This window comes from Hyla sarda, chromosome 4 (assembly GCF_029499605.1).
Source record: "Hyla sarda isolate aHylSar1 chromosome 4, aHylSar1.hap1, whole genome shotgun sequence".
Classification (NCBI taxonomy): Eukaryota; Metazoa; Chordata; class Amphibia; order Anura; family Hylidae; genus Hyla; species Hyla sarda.
Window position 1 is genome coordinate 291,239,043 of NC_079192.1, and position 22,315 is coordinate 291,261,357.

The following is a 22,315-nucleotide window of genomic DNA, read 5'->3' on the forward strand; positions in this document are numbered from 1 at the left end:
AAAGTATTTCATACGATTAGTTCATTCATTCAGATCTAGGATGTGTTATCTTAGTGTTCCCTTTATTTTTTTGAGCAGTGTATTATAGACATCTATAATAGTATCGTACTTCATAAAATGAGCATTGTGATTAATGCATTTGTCCTATATGGAGGAGTGGATGAATAGATGACTACACAGGAAGTAGAGTGGCAAGTAAAGTGATGGCTACGATGAAAACGATGTGAAGGAGCAGATCGCATGGATATTAGTGCGCAGGCAGAAACTAGTGCGCAAGTGCAGATGTTGGTCTATCTTGAATAGTGTATACCGCGATATGCTTGAACTGATGTGAACCTCCGATTACCCGGAAGTACAACCAGGCACCTGTCGGATTCATAGCATGTATGTGCGAGTCGCAGTACGGTCCACCAGGTACCCCCTCCTGACAATTATCTGTTTAATTAGACTGTGTATACAAGATGTAGAGTAGAAAACATGCCACAACACCCCTGAGGAAGTTGCAGACAGGCGACGTAACGCGTGGGGTCTAGGGGGCACCTGCCTGGATTATCTTCCATCTGCTGTCCTCAGCCTTACCTCTCTAGTATATTGGTTATTGCTATTCAGGTTGTATATCTATGACTGTTCTGAGGGAAGTGTATACATGAATTATTGCTTTACTTGTAAGGCTGTTAGGGTCAGTGCTATTTACATGCTGGGATAGAGCATGTGCCCTGGGAGGGGTCTCTAGGACCCCCCCCCCCCTTGTGTGGTGGCCTTTGTGCTTTCTAAGTGTACGGTCTAATGAATATTGGATTTGATATAATCAAGAATATTTAATTACAAATAAAATATTAATGGGTGTGCGCTGCATGGTGTATTTCTTTTTTCTTGGTACATGCTCTTTATAGGACAGTGCGCTGAGCCTATCACCGGGCGAGACGGGACATCGATACGTCCGGCGATACGCTTAGTGCAGTATGAGTCACCGAGCCCAAGAAGAAGTAAGCTGACCAGCACCGGAGGAACGGGATGCTGATATCAGCGCAACGGGGGAATGTAAGAAGATTAGTTAAAGTTTTTTTTTTTTTTTTTTTGCAGCCTGAGCACAGGAGAAGTGAAAAATGTTGCGCCACAGTTCTCCTTTAAATCGTTACTGCATAGTGTTAGGGGGAAAACAAAGTCCTGATGTGTAATTGTTCTATTAGCCTATACCAGAAACCAAAGAAAGGAAACAAATGTGTTTTCCAGACAGAAATGGTCCATCGGCCTAATAGAAGTTGACTTCTTTTCCATCAGTGACTCATTAATGCAGGGATGACACTGCACTGTGTGCAGAATCCATTTAACACTGTCTTACTTAAAGCATAAACAGGAACACATATAGGCAAACAGATCAATCTACAAACTGTGTGTACCTTAGAAATGTGGCCGAATTTCACTCAACATCTATTCCTGCTCTATCTAATGGTATGTAAGACCTTCTATATAACATATAAGCAGCGGTCCCTCCCAACCGATGGATCGTAAACTTTTGCAAAACTACAACTCCATAGTACCTCACAGGCTGTAAATGTCTACTGTAAGTTTATGTTCAAAAACAAAGATTTGTTGCAACTCAGGCAAAATTCAAGCAAGCATAAGTTCATGCTGGAATTGAGCCTATTCTGGGGCCATTTTGCTCTTTTTTTTATTTTTATTTTTTACGTCATTTGTGCCGAATGGACCCAGAATGCCTCAGAGCACAACTGACACCAGGAGGTCCTGACAGATCCCACTGACTTGCATGGGGTCCGCCAGGGATATGGATTATTACCAGAGTTCGGCGGAGAAAAAAAATGGGTGGTCTGACTTCTTGTCTGACACAAACTTGACAACACAATTCCGAGTCACAAATCAGAAAAGAGTAGGTCATGCATACCCACACCAAAACATTTTTTTTAAATCAACTGGTTCCAGAAAGAAACATTTGTAAATTACTTTTATTTAAAAATCTTAATCCTTCCAGTACTTAGCTGCTGCTGTATAACACAGAGGAAGTTCATGTCTTTTTGTATTTCTTTTCTGTCTGTCCACAGTGCTCTCTGCTGACACCTCCGTCCATGTCAGGAACTGTCCAGAGCAGGAGCAAATCCCCTTAGCAAACCTCTCCTGCTCTGGACAGTTCCTGACATGAACAGAGGTGTCAGCAGAGAAAACCGTGGACAGATCATAGAAATACAAAAATAAATGAACTTCCTCTATATTATACAGCAGCTGATAAGTACTGGAAGGATTAAGATTTGTTAATAGAAGTAATTTACAAATCTGTTTAACTTTCTGCCACCAGTTGATTTAAAAAAATGTTTTCCACCGGAGATCCCTTTTAATGGATAGAATACCCTTTTAAGTAGCATAAACATTGTAAAAAAAATCTTACTGTTTATAAAAATTGCAAATGGAATACTAGAGGTAAAAACTACTGTACCACTTTTAGTGCTCTCAGTTTGGTCCTTGTTCCTTTTCTAGAGTCCACAGGCTAGACAAGTATGCATGTCAATTTTATGGCAATAATAAATTAAAAAACCACAACATTTTACCTTTACCACTATGCAAAAATGAAAATGAAGAAAGCAAACTCCAGCTCGGCTCAGGTAAATGCGGCTTTATTCACATCAACGAGGCAACAGGTACAGAGAGGAAGTGACGCGTTTTGGCCAGGTGCTGGCCTTAGTCGTACAACTAAGGCCAGCACCTGGCCGAAACGCGTCACTTCCTCTCTGTACCTGTTGCCTCGTTGATGTGAATAAAGCCGCATTTACCTGAGCCGAGCTGGAGTTTGCTTTCTTCATTTTCATTGTTCTGGGTGAGGTCCACACCTTCTCCTTGCTTGGGATCCAGACCAGGGATAGAGCCGGAAACCTTCTCTACCTTTTCACACTATGCAAAAATCTACTGGAGCCCAGCTCATAGACTGTTTATAAATTGACAGTTATCTCACTAACAAACCACAGACATGTGCCTATTCTTGACACCCATATACTGTATTGGTGACACATAAGGACCTATAGCAACCACCCCTGACAGACTGAAGAACCAGACACCCCCTTAACTAGATATAAGTCTATTTAAAGGTAAAGCAACATGTTGTGGCAGCCGAACATGAACAAAATCAAAATTTTGCCAGTAAATGTGGCTGCCACAACTTGGCATGTTATTTACACATGAAGGTTTTAGCTAGGTTTTCGGTAAGTGTTTGATACCTGCCTAAAAAGAAAAACTAAATAAAAAACAAAATTGAATCAGTTGAATATTCCAGAAAACATGTACATCTCAAGCAGTCAAAATCAGTCAAAAAGCATGAAAACCTTTATGTAAACACCGAATAAAGTAAATTGCAGGACCTTTAATGTTGTATTAATAAAAAAATTTTAAAAAAAGATTACCCCGAATAATGCAACATTTATAACTTTGGAAAAATAAGTCTAAGCAGAAGGTAGTGAACACCTGTCAAAGGATACTGTTACTAGTCCAACACAGAGACGATACAGGATGTGTAGTACTGTGTGGATTGAATTGCTCCACCACAGTCATGGATGAGGAATCCCATATTTTAATATCATCACCAGCTGAAGCAAATTTGATGTTGTCCTGCATTGTGGTTCCTGAAAAAAAATAAAACAACCACAGTTTCAAAATTTTACAACAAATTCTGAACACTAGACATATATTTATTAAGGACTTGAAGGAAAATACTATACATCCATGAAAATTGTGTGCTTTACAGAGAAAAATAGTAGTAGGAAATATGACAAATACAATTTTAATGATAATGTATGGAAATATAGACAGATAATCTATCTTAGCCCTGAGCTTGAGACCATGTTGCCTTGCTGCAGCTGCTGTATGCACTAAGCCCTTATGCAGTAACAGTAACAGCCCTGAATAAAACGTCTCTTAACTTTCTCAAAGTAAATCTTGAAATGATGGGCGATCATGTAATACATTGCCTTTGAGACCTTGCTTTGCCTCAAAGTGAGAACAACTGGCTACAGGGGTGTGGAAATTTTATTTTAAAAAACTACTTGTCCACACGACTAAAATGGAGCAAAATCTACTTGTCCCTCATGACGATCCACTGGTCCGGGCCAATTTTCGCTTTTACACTCTCATTTTTCCTCCTCGCCATATAATAGCCATAACTACCTACTATAAGGATACCTTTTAATTTTTCAATAACATTCTCCGAACCCAAAAATATATATGTAATCGGTGAAGTGAAATTGAAATAGTAAAACATAATTTAGCAAATTTGGTGGTTTTCTTTTCTATGCCATTTACCTTGTGGTTGAGCTAACATGTTGTTTTTATACTTTAGGCTGGCCTGATTAGACCAATCTCAGATTTGTATAGTTTCCGTCATGTTTTACTAATTAAAAAAAAAAAATCGCATACCAGGCTGTATGAGGGCTCATTTTTTGCGCCATAATCTGTTCTTTGTTTCGGTACCATTTTGGTATTGATCTGACTTTTTAACTTTTTTTTCTGGGATATTATAAAAATTGTAATTCTGTGGTTTGGTATCTTTCTTTACATTTACGTCATTTACAGTATGGGATACATAATAATATATTTTAATAGTTCGTACAATTACGCATGCAGCGATACTAAATATGTTTTTTATTATTATTATGTTTACATGATTTTATAAAGGAAAAAGGGGAGGATTTGAACTTTTAACATGGAAGGGGTTAATGTGTGTCTTTTAAACTTATTAAAACTTAGTTTTTTTTGTTGTTTTTTTTTATTTTTTATTTTTTTTTTACACTTTATTGGACTTTTAGGAGGAATCATTAGATTCCTTATACAGATCAATAGAGTTCTATTGAACTCCATTGATAGAGCCTAGTCCAGCCAGGATCTATCAATGACAGAGCCACAGGACAGCAGGGAAGCAGAGGTAAGCGCGCAATTGCGCTGCAGGGGGGGGGGGCGATCCACCCCACTAGCGAGCATTTACATGTCCCTTTAGACACCGCTGTCAGCTTTGACAGCGGCGATCTAAAGGGTTAATAGCCACGACGATCGCCGCATGCTGGCTATTAGCAGCGGTGTGAGGTGGAACTTCGGGGAGGAGCGGTCGCAAGTCTGCACGAGTCGCAAATTTCTACCTCACAGCGGCCACTGAGAACAGCTGAAGGCTGCATAGTATGGAGCGGGCAGGAGTCGGGAGCCCGCTCTATACAGACTGCTGAGCAACGCCACGCTTGTCAGGTCCGGCCCTGCTTACCCGAAGCAGGGATAAGGGCCGGAAAAATTCATGCGCCCGGAACTGCATGTCCCGGGCGTCGGGCGATAGGAATTCCACATCCTTGGGCTACTATTAAGGAACCCTCACTTTTACATCCAAAGGCTCTCATAGGGCTTGTGGACAAGTCTTTTTCAGTTGAGACAAGTTCGGGTAGGGTCACACGTACCGTATTTTGCTGCATATTTTATATTTAGGGGTGTATGGCTTACTGAGCAAATCCAGGCTGAGTATACCTATTATATATTAGTAATTTTTCTATAGGCTGGCTGACAAGAGAAAGGGAGAAGATAACGGCCAAACCTACATAGATGATGACAGATTGTGACATATATTGTCACAAAAGGGCCACCACTTTAGCTTCAGTGGGGGTCAACAGTAATTTTGATGACTTAGTATTTCTCCAATACAGGAAGGTGGAGCAGGCTAACAAGGAGGTGATCCCTGGAGCAAAGGTAATCAATGTACATGCATATTACAAAGTTAGCCATCGTTGCAAGATATTTGAAATTCAATTATTTTTATTTATTTTAATGGAAATTTCAATGCTGAACTCGTTTCTACGTTGAAAAATAAACATGAAGCACTTTAAAAAAAAAAAAAAAATTTCAAAGCACGTTTTCCCCACTAGAGATGAGCGAACTTATAGTAATCCAATTTGTCACAAACTTCTTGGCTCCGCGTTTGCTGACTTCAGCCTGCATAAATGAGTTCAGCTTTCAGGTGCTCCGGTGGGCTGGAGACTCTCCTAGGACTGTATCCCCCTTTTCCAGCCCACCGGAGCACCTGAAAGCTGAACTAATTTATGCAGGTTAAAGTCATCAAACGCCACCGCCATCCCCCCCCCCCCCCGCGCCGCTCCACGCCCCCTACCACCCCACATTACAGCGTCGCACCCCCCACCGCACTGACCCGGCCCCATTGCCTCCCCCCTCCCCGGTTTTATAATTACCTGTTGCCGGGGCCCGGTGTCTACTCTACATCTGGCTCTGGTGGCGTCCTCCTGAGCTGTCACTGTGCGCACTGACAGTGACGTTGCGTCACTCGTCATTGCACACAGCCTAACGCAGGACACAGCAGGAGCCACAATAGTAGGCAGCTCCCCCACAATAGTAGGCAGCTCCCCCACAACAGTAGGCAGGTTCCCAAATTAGGTCAGCATTTCCCCCACAATATTAGGCAGCTCCCCCCCACAATATTAGGCAGCTCCCCCCACAATATTAGGCAGCTCCCCCCAACAATATTAGGCAGCCCCCCTCCCCCCACAATATCAGGCAGCCCCCCTCCCCCCCCACTATCAGGCAGCCCCCCTCCCCCCCCACAATATCAGGCAGCTCCCCCCCCCACAATATCAGGCATCTCCCCCCCCCACAATATCAGGCAGCTCCCCCCCCCCCCCCCACAATATCAGGCAGCCCCCCCCCCCCCCCCCACAATATCAGGCAGCTCCCCCCAACAATATTAGGCAGCTCCCCCCAACAATATTAGGCAGCTCCCCCCAACAATATTAGGCAGCTCCCCCCAACAATATTAGGCAGCTCCCCCCACAATATTAGGCCGCTCCCCCCCACAATATTAGGTCGCTCCCCCCCACAATATTAGGCCGCTTCCCCCCCCCACAAAATATTAGGCAGCTCCCCCCCCCCCCAATATTAGGCAGCTCCCCCCCCCCACAAAATATTAGGCAGCTCCCCCCCCCCCAATATTAGGCAGCTCCCCCCCCCCCAATATTAGGCAGCTCCCCCCCAACAATATTAGGCAGCTCCCCCCCCCACAATATTAGGCAGCTCCCCCCCCCCCACAATATTAGGCAGCTCCCCCCCCCACAATATTAGGGAGCTCCCCCCCACAACATTAGGCAGCTCCCCCCCCCCCCACAATATCAGGCAGCTCCCCCCCCCCCACAATATTAGGCAGCTCCCCCCCCCCCCCCCACAATATTAGGCAGCTCCCCCCCCCCCACAATATTAGGCAGCTCCCCCCCCCCCCCACAATATTAGGCAGCTCCCCCCCCCCCCCACAATATTAGGCAGCTCCCCCCCCCCCCACAATATTAGGCAGCTCCCCCCCCCCCCACAATATTAGGCAGCTCCCCCCACATTTGTAGGCAGCTCCCCCCCACATTAGGTCAGCAGTTCCCCCACCCCACAGACATACAGCTTCCAGTCATATACTGTGTATGGCTGGAGGCTGTATGTCTGTACTGCTGCCCCCACAGTGTTCCGGTCACCGCTCCTCCGGCCCGGGGTCACATCTACTGCTATGGCCTATGGACCATAGCAGTAGGTGCCGGGACCGGAGGAGCTGTGACCGGAACACTGAAGAAGATGACGCCCCGGCCGGCCGGCGTGCGTTCTACCGCGACGATCCTGCGGTCCTCCTGCGTCTCTATGGTTGTACGCACGGGACGTCAGTGACGTCCCGTGCGTACGGCCATAGAGGCGGAGAAGCGAAGGACCGAAGGATGATCGCAGGAGGACGCCTGGGAATGGTGAGTGACCGCCGGACATCCTTATGTCCCGAAAAGATTTTTCGGGACAAGGGATGTCCGGGATAGGATTAGGAATACTTCTTTTTATATGCCCGGGCCGGCTCCCGTGTGTGACTGCAGGTGGGGCCGACCAGAGCATATAAAAACTAATACTGTATACTAATAACCAGGGGGCCTCCAGCTGTTGTGAAACTACAACTCCCAGCATGCCCGGACAGACTTTGTCGGTACGGGCATGCTGGGAGTTGTAGTTTCACAACAGCTGGAGGCCCCCTGGTTTTTAGTACACAGTATTAGTTTTTATACGCTCTGGTCGGCCCCGCCTGCAGTCACACACGGGAGCCGGCCCGGGCATATAAAAAGAAGTATTCCTAATCCTATCCCGGAGAGCACAACCCCCCCCCCCCCCCCCCCCCCCCCCCGATGTTGCGGCCGGCCACCCCTGCACCCCCCACGAGTGCCTCTGCCACTGGCAGTGTTTGTAACTTGTGCTGTGGGCGGGCTGGGGAGGTGGTCATTATCGGCACATTTTTTGTTGTTTCGGCATTTTGCCGAAATAGCTATTTTCGGCCGACTATTAACTCTTTAGATCGGCGCTGTCAAAGCTGGGTGCCGATACAGTCAGTAAGGCTGCACTGTGTGATCACTTCACAAAGGCCTCAACAGGGAAGAAGCCAGGGCTGTCCTCCCTCAGCACAGCCAGAAGGCCCCACTTCTCCCTCCATCTATCTATCCATCTACATCCAAACACAGGAGGAATCTACCGTGTGCTCTTCCTGGGCGCACTGCGCTGAGAGGAGCATGCTGTCAATCAGCTGGGATTCCGGAGCCGCCGGGGACAGGACCCGCCACCTCCGGGGACAAGACCCGGGAGCCGCCACCACCGGGGACAGGACCCGGGAGCCGCCACCACCGGGGACAGGACCCGGGAGCCGCCACCACCGGGGACAGGAGCCGCCACCACCGGGGACAGGAGCCGCCACCACCGGGGACAGGAGCCGCCACCACCGGGGACAGGAGCCGCCACCACCGGGGACAGGAGCCGCCACCACCGGGGACAGGAGCCGCCACCACCGGGGACAGGAGCCGCCACCACCGGGGACAGGAGCCGCCACCACCGGGGACAGGAGCCGCCACCACCGGGGACAGGAGCCGCCACCACCGGGGACAGGAGCCGCCACCACCGGGGACAGGACACGGGAGCCGCCACCACCGGGGACAGGACACGGGAGCCGCCACCACCGGGGACAGGACACGGGAGCCGCCACCACCGGGGACAGGACACGGGAGCCAGTGCGGCCCTCCGACTCCCGCCAAATGGGATAGACACATGTTAACCCCTTAACGATGAAGGATGTATATGTACGTCCTCCGCCGGCTCCCGCGATATGCCGTGGGGTCACGCGGTGTCCCCGCGTCATATCGGGTCGGTCCCGGCGGCTATCAACGGCCGGGACCCGTGGCTAATACAGAACATCACCGATCGCGGTGATGCCCTGTATTAACCCTTCAGACGCGGCGATCAAAGCTGACCGCCGCGTCTGAAATGAAAGTGAAAGTAACCCGGCTGCTCAGTCGGGCTGTTCAGGATCACCGTGGTGAAATCGCGGCGTCCCGAACAGTTTACAGGACACCGGGAGGGCCCTAACCTGCCTCCTCGGTGTCCGATCGACGAATGACTGCTCCGTGCCTGAGATCCAGGCAGGAGCAGTCAAGCGCCGATAATGCTGATCACAGGCGTGTTAACACACGCCAGTGATCAGCATGAAAGATCAGTGTGTGCAGTGTTATAGGTCCCTATGGGACCTATAACACTGCAAAAAAAAAAGTTTAAAAAAAGTGTTAATAAAGGTCATTTAACCCCTTCCCTAATAAAAGTTTGAATCGGGGTGATTCAAACTTTTATTAGGGAAGGGGTTAAATGACCTTTATTAACACTTTTTTTAAACTTTTTTTTTTTGCAGTGTTATCACCCCTTTTCCCATGAAAAAAAATAAAACAGTGTAAATAAAAATAAACATATGTGGTATCGCCGCGTGCATAAATGTCCGAACTATAAAAAATATATCGTTAATTAAACCGCACGGTCAATGGCGTACACGTAAAAAAATTCTAAAGTCCAAAAAAGCTTATTTTTGGTCACTTTTTATACCATTAAAAATGAATAAAAAGTGATCAAAAAGTCTGATCAAAACAAAAAGGGTACCGATAAAAACTTCCGATCACGGCGCAAAAAAATTAGTCCTCATACCGCCCTGAACGTGGAAAAATAAAAAAGTTATAGGGGTCAGAAGATGACATTTTTAAATGTATAAATTTTCCTGCATGTAGTTATGATTTTTTTCCGAAGTACGACAATATCCAACCTATATAAGTAGGGTATCATGATAAGGTGTCATTTTTACAGAAATATGCACTGCGTAGAAACGGAAGCCCCCAAAAGTTGATTTTGTCGCACAATGAACTTTTTTCCCGTTTCGCCGTGAAGTTTTTGGTAAAATGACTAATGTCACTGCAAAGTAGAATTGGTGATGCAAAAAATAAGCCCTCATATGGATTTTTAGGTGGAAAATTGAAAGGGTTATGATTTTTAAAAGGTAAGGAGGAAAAAACGAAAGTGCAAAAACTGAAAAACCCTGCATCCTTAAGGGGTTAAACTAAGTAACACTGCAGTGTAGGAGAGAGGGAGGGAGTGTGTAATTGTATGTATCTCATATTGGCCCAGGGGGATCGGAGGGGGGAATAATGTCACAAGGGTATTAAGATGGAGGGGGAATAATGGCAAAAGGGGATTAAGTACCTCATTAGATAGGTAAGCACAGGCCATTATGAAATTAAGTAATTTTATGTCTTATTTTGTCTGGGCGAGGATTACCAGCGGACATACTTTATCCCTTTGGGGGTAACAGTCGCAAAAAAGGCAGAGAACCACTGCTATAGACAGTAGGGTTAATAGCCTAGCAGTAGCTATCAATGCAGCAGGCTATTAGCTGCTGCTCCTGGCTGACTACTCCAACTGGGGGCTGCACAGTACGTTGTTGGATGATGTCACAATCTCGCTCTTATGCCAGTCTTCCCTTCCCAGGACCGATTGCATTGCCCTCAAAGGGGAAGGTGCTTAAGTCTCTGTCCACCGACACCTGCTGCACGTGGTATATCAGCCTGGAATGTTCTACGTGGAAATGTTGTAGTGTACAGGATAGGAGGTTAGTGTAGAGAAGGGCTTGACAAATCCCATGTGCCAGGTTGCCATAGAAATTAAGAATTTGGTGGTACCTAGGTTTTTGTTTGCAGTTTCTAATAGGGGGGGTTTGTCCACCTCTTTAAAAAAAAAATAATAATTTATTGACCTCCATAATGGATCGCTGGTCTGTTTGCAGTTGGGACTTTGGTGTTACATAAGTAGCAGTGATGCTGAGCGGCCTCAGAGGTCTTGCTCCATACTCAGGAGTATGGAGCATGTCTGCCAAGGCTGCAGATTGGCTTTGGTGGTCACAGGAGCGCCAATCAAAGACATTCACTGCTGAACACCGGAGGCAGAACTGGGGATCGGCAGAGAAAGACTGAGGCAGCGGTAAGTAAAACAGTTTGTTTATTTTAAGATGAGGGGACACTAATGACACTGTAGAGCAGTGGTCTTCAACCTGCGGACCTCCAGATGTTGCAAAACTACAACTCCCAGCATGCTCGGACAGCCGTTGGCTGTCCGGGCATGCTGGGAGTTGTAGTTTTGCAACATCTGGAGGGCCGCAGGTTGAAGACCACTGCTGTAGAGGATTGAGAATAGTTGGTACTGGAAACGTGATGATCAAAAGATGTCTGGGTGTTGACCACTACAGTGACCAGTCTTGGATAGATCAAGTCTTCATGGCAGCATGGGCCAGATGAAGAAAAGGGAAAGTAAACAACTACAAGAGAGAATGGCCCTGTAAGCACTGTATGTAACTGCACTGTAATCACAATGTAAATGCACTGTAAACAGGTCTGTAGTGTGCCTACGTAGGATACTTCGTAGTTCTGCCCCCTGTGCTGACCACCACAGCTATGCCTAATGTACTTTATAAGCAATTATATCCATCCTGATCAGAATGACAGCACATGACAAGTGGAATCCTGTCACTCTATCCCAGGGTTCCCACAACCTATGGCTCTCCGCCTGTTGTGAAACTACAACTCTCATCATGCATGGAAAGGAATTCTAGATTTGCAACAACTGGAGATCCACAGGTAGGGGAACACTGCTACATGCCATAGTGTGACGTCACACATTGTTATCACTGTGTAGAACTCCCCGGCAATGCAGTCACACATAGGAGCGCACTATACACAGCCACAACAATAAAATAGCACAACACGCAGCTAGTGCGGTCACCACAACAAACACCAGAGCACTGCCGGGGCCGTGCGGAAACTCGTTCCGGGGGTCAGAGGGCGCTGCGGGCGCCGTTACGCTGAAGCACCGGTGACAGGACGCCTCCGACTCGCACTTTCACAGAACTTGAAACTTTTAAAAATCCCGCCAAACCGTGTCCACGGCCCCTACTACAGTAACTGGCGGAGTTGTCTGCGGTGTCACCGGGGCGGCCCGCAGCACCCTAATACTTGTAACCCCAGAGCCCACATCCTCACCTGGCAGCCGCTCTCGTCCCCCGCCTCCCCTACTCTGCATCGCGTATCGAAGAGTGCGCCGTGACGTCACACGAAGTCCCAACTGCCTCCCGCGCTGGAGTGCTGGCTGCGTGCTCGCTCCTGGAAGGGCGGGTGCGCGCTGTTGCCTGTGCAACTGGCGGGACCGAGCTGGAGTACTTGTGATGTACTATAATGCTACTATATGGTGTATATACTATAGGGTGTATACTGTACTGTACTGCATTCTAAAGGGTATACTGTACTCTATTCTATAGAGCTACTATAGGGTGTACTGTACTGTATTCTATAGGGTGCACTGTACTGTATTCTATAGAGCTACTATAGTGTGTACTGTACTGTATTCTATAGAGCTACTATAGTGTGTACTGTACTGTATTCTATAGGGTGCACTGTACTGTATTCTATAGAGCTACTATAGTGTGTACTGTACTGTATTCTATAGAGCTACTATAGTGTGTACTGTACTGTATTCTATAGAGTTACTATAGGGTGTACTGTACTGTATTCTATAGGGTGCACTGTACTGTATTCTATAGAGCTACTATAGTGTGTACTGTACTGTATTCTATAGGGTGCACTGTACTGTATTCTATAGAGCTACTATAGTGTGTACTGTACTGTATTCTATAGAGTTACTATAGGGTGTACTGTACTGTATTCTATAGGGTGCACTGTACTGTATTCTATAGAGCTACTATAGTGTGTACTGTACTGTATTCTATAGAGTTACTATAGGGTGTACTGTACTGTATTCTATAGGGTGCACTGTACTGTATTCTATAGAGCTACTATAGGGTGTACTGTACTGTATTCTATAGGGTATACTGTACTGTATTCTATAGGGTGCACTGTACTGTATTCTATAGAGCTACTATAGGGTGTACTGTACTGTATTCTATAGAGTTACTATAGGGTGTACTATACTGTATTCTATAGGGTGCACTGTACTGTATTCTATAGAGCTACTATAGGGTGTACTGTATTCTATAGAGCTACTATAGGGTGTACTGTACTGTATTCTATAGAGTTACTATAGGGTGTACTGTACTGTATTCTATAGGGTGCACTGTACTGTATTCTATAGAGCTACTATAGGGTGTACTGTACTGTATTCTATAGAGTTACTATAGGGTGTACTGTATTCTATAGAGTTACTATAGGGTGTACTGTACTGTATTCTATAGAGCTACTATAGGGTGTACTGTACTGTATTCTATAGAGCTACTATAGGGTGCACTGTACTGTATTCTATAGAGCTACTATAGGGTGTACTGTACTGTATTCTATAGAGCTACTATAGGGTGTACTGTACTGTATTCTATAGAGCTACTATAGGGTGTACTGTACTGTATTCTATAGAGTTACTAAAGGGTGCACTGTACTGTATTCTATAGAGCGACTATAGGATGTACTGTACTGTATTCTATAGAGTTACTATAGGGTGTACTGTATTCTATAGAGCTACTATAGGGTGCACTGTACTGTATTCTATAGAGCTACTATAGGGTGTACTGTATTCTATAGAGTTACTATAGGGTGCACTGTACTGTATTCTATAGGGTGTACTGTACTGTATTCTATAGAGCTACTATAGGGTGTACTGTATTCTATAGGGTATACTGTACTCTATTTTATAGAGCTACTATAGGGTGTACTGTATTCTGTAGAGATACTTTAGGGTGTACTGTACTGTATTCTATAGGGTGTACTGTACTGTATTCTATAGAGCTACTATAGGGTGTACTGTATTCTATAGGGTATACTGTACTCTATTCTATAGAGCTACTATAGGGTGTACTGTATTCTATAGAGCTACTTTAGGGTGTACTGTACTGTATTATATAGAGCTACTTTAGGGTGCACTGTACTGTATTCTATAGAACTACTATAGGGTGTACTGTACTGTATTCTATAGAACTACTATAGGGTGTACTGTACTGTATTCTATAGAGCTACTATAGGGTGTACTGTATTCTATAGAGCTACTATAGGGTGTACTGTATTCTATAGAGCTACTATAGGGTGTACTGTACTGTATTCTATAGAGCTACTTTAGGGTGCACTGTACTGTATTCTATAGAACTACTATAGGGTGTACTGTACTGTATTCTATAGAACTACTATAGGGTGTACTGTACTGTATTCTATAGAGCTACTATAGGGTGTACTGTATTCTATAGAGCTACTATAGGGTGTACTGTATTCTATAGAGCTACTATAGGGTGTACTGTACTGTATTCTATAGTTACTATAGGGTAATAATATAGGGGACAATGGCCGATGTATGTATGTATGATGTGTCTATGTATGTATATACTGTATAATATAGGGGGCAATGGCCGATGTATGTATGATGTATGTATATACTGTATAATATAGGGGGCAGTGGCCAGTGTATATAAGTATGTTGTGTCTATGTATGATGTATGTATATACTGTATAATATAGGGGGCAGTGGCCGGTGTATGAATGTTCTGTACAGGGGCGGACTAACAAGTGCTGCTGCCAGTTGTGCTATGTAATTTTTTATTTTTAGTGGCTTCTGGCCACCCGCACTAAATTGCACTGCCAGAATCCCGCCCCTTCATACTCACCCGCCGACCAAGAGCCCCACGGATGCACGCAAACACGCCCGAACCAAAACTACCACTTCCAGCATGTTGCACCATAACCTAAACTGTAGAACTATAATGTGTAACATGCTGGGAGTTGTAGTTTTGGTTCAGGTCAGCTGCAGAGCTATAGGCTGCATCAGGGCATGCTGGGTGTTGTAGTTACTAACTGTAATTCCCAGTATTCCTTGACACAGACTATGGCTCTGCAGCTGACACAAACCAAAACTACAACTCCCAGCATGTTACACAATAACCTTAACTGTACTACTATACAGTGCAACATGCTGCAACACCCACACAACCATAGGCTGTATCAGGGCGTGCTGGGTGTTGTAGTTACTAAGTTGAAAGCCTAATTGGCTGCATTTGTGGGAGTGGCGTGGGGTATAAAACCACACCTCTCCCACAGGTAGGGGCGTGTGTATCATTGGCAGTAGTTCTCTTGTAGGCTACTGTATTAGGTCTCACGTTCCTGGAGAGTTAGTTGGTGGTTTCTGTGTCGGTCCTATCCCCCGTCCTCTACAAGGTTTTTCAGGTAAGCGCCGGTTCCCGGCCTCTATGTGTCCTGTTTATGCAACCCCACTGCTCCCTGTCTACGTTGTTCTGGGGCAGGGTACTGCTCTCCTCGCCAGGGCCGCCCTCCCCCCACGTTCCTGGGCCCTCCCGCCGGCTTTGCTGCCGCTCCCAGGAGTCCGGGTTTCCCCGGTCAACAACAGGGCTCCGCCCCTACCTTGTTCTTCTACGGCCTGGTGGCGCCGCTGGCCCGGGGCGGGGAGACGTCCTCGTGCTGGTCCCGCTGCTCCGTTCCCTCACGCCGCTTGCTGGCTCCGGTCGGCGGCGTGGCTGGGGGGGGGCGGGGTTTCGCGGCGCCAGCGGATGGCGTCACTCACCAAGGGGAAGCCGACACGGGCGCCGATCATTGTATCCGTCCCGCTGGGCCTCACGCTCCTTCCCCTCTCCGGTCTCCCGGCGTGTCCTAGACATGGCAGGGAGACAGGAGGGGCGGGGCTCCGGAGTCACGGTGGGCGGGGCATGCACCCCGGGCCCAGGGAAAAATAGATATATACATGTATAATGTACATAAAGGGGAGGAGTTTTTGTTTTGTTTTGGGGTATTGCTGCATATGGGGGTCTCCCCTGGGAGACAGGGCATGTAAAAGACTATAAAACAAGAGGGAAAAGGCATGCATGCACTCTCCTGGGGCAGCACATAAAAAATCCAGGGTGCCACTTCTCGTCTGGGCCACCTGCACAGGGCCTCAGTGAGTTCAGTGAGCGCAGGGCTTCACACCCACTCAAAACACCGGTCTCCATGGTCTCCATAGCAACGGGCCCACGACTCATGCATGCTCCACGTTGTTGCTCAGTTCCCATGGCTACCAGACCTCACCAGTGGCTCCCTTCAGCTCAAGGCAGGGAGAGAATTGCATTCTCACACTGTACCACTCATAATTTCCATTTTCACGGTTGCTACTGGAGACCGCACTACTATGCTTCCAAAATGTGATTTCTGTGATTTCTTTCCCCCCTCAGGTTTGTCTAGTTGGTGGTCGGTGATTAGGTTCCCTTCTAAACGTTTTCCTCTCAGCTTGCAGCTCGAGGTACAAAAAAAAAAAAAAAAAGGAGGGGGGGAAATACATATTATATACACATACACACGTGCAAACCCACACGTCCCGTGATCCGCGTTTCTGACATCCACGGGTATCCACTGACATCCACTCCCCGATGTCACGCATGACGCTGCTACTGACATTCCGTCACAGCCACGCGCGTCCTCACACACACCTGCCACTCGGCTCTCGATCTGACTCTGCTTCAGTCGGGGCATGGCACTCATGTTGTACCTGACTCATTCAGCGCAACATGTCATTAAACTAGGCGGAGGATCACCTTTTGTCTGACACGTCTTCAGTGGGGTCCTCTTCGTGTGCCGTTTCTGACTCTTCTTCAGCGCAAATGGCATATACATAGTCACTACAGTAATTACTCTCTTCGCCACCCACACCCTCCAAGGCTGTTGCGTTGTCCCTACAGCTCAGGACAGCAGCAGGTCAGTTCCCGTGTCTAGTAGCTAGGTGAAGTTGAGTTAGTTGCAAATTCATCAGTCATTTTTCTTTTCTCCACCGGCACCCTTGAGGAGGAGTTAAGGCGAAGTGAAACCCCATTCCCAGCCTCTGCCAAGAAGGGCGAACTGTATAACCTGCTCACTGCCGACCAAGCCCCCAGGGGCAGTCAGGAAGCGGTCCAGGCTCAGGCGTCAAGCGCCTCGCTGTCCCAGCTTCATACTATGATGGCAGACGTCCTAGCGTCAGTCACTGGCTTCCAGGCCAGACTGGACCTTATGGACACCTCCAAGAGTAGCGAATCTGCTCCCTCTACCTCACAGGCTACGCCTACAGGTACGCCACAACTCCCACCCAACATCACCCCAGTGCATCTCATCCCGGCGCCCATTAAAAAAGAGATTCTAGAGGGCAAGGATGTCAACCTTGCGTCCCTCCTAATCGCTACGACAGACATCAAGGACACCAAGACTGTCGCCTGTGGTGAGCTGGCAGTAACATTCAAAAGCAAGGACGTCAGGCTCAACAGGTCCTTGAACGTCACCGAATTTGTCCTTGCATTCGGCCTCTTTAGGGACGTCATCTGCTCGGTCAGCCCTAGCCGCAGGGTCGAGTTAGACCTGTATCTGCACAGAGTTATCCAGATGGCTCATAAATACGGGGGGCACTACGTTTTATGATTACCACAAACCCTTCTCGGCCAAAGCAGCGGCAGCTTACGCCGAATTCAACTATATAACTAACTGGGGGGGTTGTTGATACGGAGCTCTATAGAGATCACTTCGCAGGCATGAAAGCTCCGTCCTGCGCTGTGTGCGGACTCACCTCCCACTCAGCCAACTGGTGTCCTAGGAGCAGCGACCCAGGGGAGCCTAGCTCCAGCAGGGGCCCCAGCTCCCACGCCTCTGCTCCTCAGAGGAACAAAGGCGCTCTAGACAGGCTGGGCAGGCCGGTGAAGTTCCTGGGCAAATCCCCGATCTGCAACAACTTCAATCTCTCCTCCTGTCAATACAGCAACTGCAGACTCCTGCACATATGTCTCACCTGTTACAGAGCTCACCCCAGCTCAGTCTGCTCCACGATGGCTCTCAGGCGTGACTAGGCGTGGTCCAGGTGCAGGTCCTGGCCGGGGTCCTCGCCTGTCACCCTGATCCCAACTGGGTCAGTTGGTTGGTGGCTGGGTTCTGTGACGGATTCCACACAGGCTTGGTCGCCCTCCCACAGTGTACTTATTAATGTCACAATTTGGTGTCAGCCCTTGCTGACACAGAGGCGGTGTCCAGTCTGATCATGTCAGAGCTGGAAAAAGGATTCATGATCGGTCCTTTTGACACGCCTCCTTTCTGCACTTGGAGAGTCAGCCCTGGGGCTCGCTACCGGGAAGTTCAATAATAAAAAGAGGTTAATATACGATCTCTCCGCTCCTTATTCGTCTGTCATACCCAGCATCAATGCTTTAATTCCGTCAGAGGAATTCTCAATGAAGTATTCATCCATTGACCAGGCCATACAAATCATCCTGCAGTTAGGGAGGAACACCTGGTTGTCAAAAGCAGACATAATCGATGCTTTTAAATTACTCCCTATTAGGCCAGACCTCTGGCAGTAGTATGGCATTAAATGGCTAAACAAATATTACTTCACCACCAAACTCACTTTTGGCGCGAAGAGTAGCCCGTGGCTTTTCGATCAGTTGGCCACAGCCCTTCACTGGGCACTCCAAAACGTCACCAACTGCCAACACACCATACATTACTTGGACAATTTCTTGCTGCTTGAACACCCCAAACATACTCCAAGTAACCTTTCCTCACTGCTGGCTTTGTTCAAAGAGATTGGTATCCCTGTCGCTTCACACAAAACAGAGGGTCCCTCCACCCAGCTTGTCTTCTTGGGTATCATCCTGGATACCGGGAACATGCAAGCGAGACTACCACAGGACAAACTGGCCAGAATCCGGGAGCGACTACACAGCCTCTCCAGGTGTCGTACGGTCTCCAGGGTCGAGCTTCAAAGCCTCCTGGGAATGATGGCTTTCGCTATGAGGATTATCCCTCAGGGGAGAGCATTCATTTCCAGGCTCCTGGACCTTCTCCCCTCAGTCTCTGGCCAGAGGCAGACTATTCACATTGACAATGAAGCCATGGCAGATCTACTTATGTGGGACCAGTTTTTAGACAAATGGAATGGGGTGTCTTTACTCCTGGAGCATCAGAACTGTCCTCCATTGTGCGGTCTGATGCTTCTGCACTCGGGTTCGCAGCTATACACAAGAATCAGTGGCTGGCAGGTCCTTGGCCTCCAGAGATCGGCAACATTCCCGGTTTCAAGGAAACCTCTGCACTGTTCGAGATATCCCATTGTAGCGGCCGCTGCAGTGTGGGGACGGTCTTGGAGTAACACGACTGTTCGCTTCATATGCGACAACACGGCCACGGTCGATATACTAAACAAAGGGTGCTCTAAGTCCCCCCACATCATGCGCTTTGTCAGGAAGTTCGTGTTGCTAGCACTTGAGCACAATTTCCACTTCTCAGTCGAACATATTGAGGGCAGGTTAAATGTTGCAGCTGATGCATTGTCCCGAGCTAACCTGAGGCTGTTCTTTCAGGTACTACCAGGAGCAGATCGAACGGTCCCCCCGCTCCAGCAACTGACGGCCTAACCACCTACTCAGCAGTAGCTATCGCTCTAATCCGAGGTTCCTTAGCACCCAGCACGATTCGGGCTTATGATTCTGCTCTGGCGTCTTTCACTACCTTCATGAACAACTTAGGTCTGCCTGCCACAATCTCGGTGCATTCTTCCCTAGCGTTCATTGGTTTTTGACACTCCTCCTTACACTTGTCCCACAATACCATCAAGCTGCACCTCACGGGTCTTCAGCACCACAGGTCCTTGTTGCACCCTAATGCACCGTCACTGCTTTCCGCACGTCCCATCAAGGCTGCTCTCAGAGGTGTGTCACTTTCTTCACTTCACAGGTCACCTTCCCGCGCACCGGTCACCGGGGACCTCTTCAGGGCCATGTGCACCCTGCTAGACACTCACCCGTTCGGTTACCACCTAAGTACGGTCATCAAAGCGGCCATTCACCTCGCTTTCTATGGCTTTCTATGACGGTCCTCTTCTACCTCTTGGTGGCCAGGCTTTAACGTCATCACAGTTCATCAAACACGTCCGGTCACTCATCACCATGTTGGGTAAAGACTCTTTAGGCATCACAGGGCACTCATTCAGAATTGGCGCGGCCTCGACTGCTTCTAGACTCACGTGATCAAGAAGCTGGGTTGTTGGAGTTCTGCTTGCTTTGACCGTTATGTGCCTGACCCTTCAATGGAAATGGCAAATGTATTTAAGATACTGGCTCTGTAAACTAAATAAAATCAAGTTGCACCCTATTTCTGACTTTTGCCCTCTATAGGCGTACCCACGGTCGTGGTACTTTGGGCACACTTCAACCGCTGTTTCCTTACTTCTTCTTATGTTCCAGGTTCCATAGGAATTCAAGGTTAGGTCGGTAAGTCATCCTAATCATGTTTTCTCCTTAGGTTATTCATTCACGGCTCTTCGAGCCACGACCACAACTGTAATTCCCAGTATTCCTTGACACAGACTATGGCTCTGCAGCTGACGCAAACCAAAACTACAACTCCCAGCATGTTACACAATAACCTTAACTATACTACTATACAGTGCAACACCCACAGAACCGTAGGCTGTATCAGGGCATGCTGGGTGTTGTAGTTATCTACTAACTAAATGCAACTTCCAGCATTTTCTGACACATAAATTAGAGTAAATAAAATGTACCACACGAACTGGAGAAGCAGAACACACCCGCCCCATAACACAGCGGCGTTCACTGTTATCCAATCAAAAGACTCCTTGTATAAGTCCCTATGAGGACTAAAAAATAGTGATTAAAATATTTTAAAAAGTGCGTATATATGTGAATACGCCCCTTTCCTAATAAAAGTTCTGATAATAAATGGTTCCGATAAAAACTACAGATCACGGCACATAAGATTACCCTCATACATCCCTGTATATGGAGAAATTGGCGTTATAGGGATCAGATGGGGGGCTTGCCTCGGGCGTAAAAGGAGCAAGCTACAGCTCTCCCACCTCTAATAGCCTGGCATGCTGCGATCACCGTGGCTGCTATTAAACCATTAGATCGCCGCTGTCTAAGTTGACAGCAGTGTCTAAAGGGAACTTATATCCATCCCTGGTGGTCTAGTGGGGGTGGATCGTACTATTTTGGTTGAAAATACCAGGACAAGTGGATTTTCTTGAGGGACAAGTAGATTGTGTTCCACTTTAGTCCCTTGGAAAAGTAGTTGTTTTTTTTTCAAATTTCCACACCCCTGTCTTGCTCTGAGCAGCAAAGAGAGATGCAGTGTCTGGTTGGCTGAGACTGCACACACCTCCCAGCTCTCAGCACTAAAGAGAGCATGACTCCTCAGTGCAGGGCAGAAACCACATGTTCTGTCTCTTTCAGAAGGGTGGGGGCTGCTTTCAGAGAGGGATTTGGACAGAGACATAGTGGATGGCTGGATGATGTCATACCCTCACTTCATGCATGTAAGTGACAACCAAACAGGACAAACTGCTCTATATAGCTAATGAAGGATATGTAGACAATTAAATAGGTTGATGAGAGGTAAAAGATGGGCTATGGTTTAGTTTAGTTTCCCAGAGTACCCCTTTTAAAAAGTGTAAAATAAGAAAATATTAAAATGTTTTTAAAATGACATAAAAGTCCCTCCCATTATATATATATATATATATATATATATATATATATATATATATATATATATATATATGTATAAAACTCAGTGTGTATGTATGTTCTACATTAACGTCCAAACGGCTAAAGATATTAACATGAAACTTGACAAACATATTACTTATATGTCAACAACAAACATAGGATAGGTGATTTAAAGGGGTATTCCAGGATTTTTATTTGACTATGCTACAGGGGCTGTAAAGTTAGTGTAGTTCATAATATAGTGTCTGTACCTATATGATATGACAACAATATATGGGGATGGCATATGAAGTCAAAAGCTTCCTCCTTTGTTGATTTTCCTCCCCAACAAGGATGAGGAAGGGAAAATCGGGCAACGCCGGGTACTCAGCTAGTAAAAAATAAAATCAACCCTTTTCCCATCAAAATAAAAAAACATGGGGTATTGCCGTGCGTAAATGTCTG

General features: G+C 46.9%; 1 protein-coding gene across 1 annotated transcript in view; it reads right to left on the reverse strand.

Annotated features, from left to right (window-relative positions):
• Positions 1-12,498, reverse strand: part of NEDD1 (NEDD1 gamma-tubulin ring complex targeting factor) — a 74,984-nt gene extending 62,486 nt beyond the window's left edge. The window contains exons 1-2 of the mRNA XM_056574481.1: positions 12,390-12,498; positions 3,483-3,626 (exon numbers count right to left, since the gene is read on the reverse strand). Of these exons, the coding sequence (XP_056430456.1) occupies positions 3,483-3,626; positions 12,390-12,429 (184 nt within the window). The 5' untranslated portion in view covers positions 12,430-12,498. The remainder of the gene's footprint in view (positions 1-3,482; positions 3,627-12,389) is intronic.
• Positions 12,499-22,315: the final 9,817 nt, after the last annotated feature.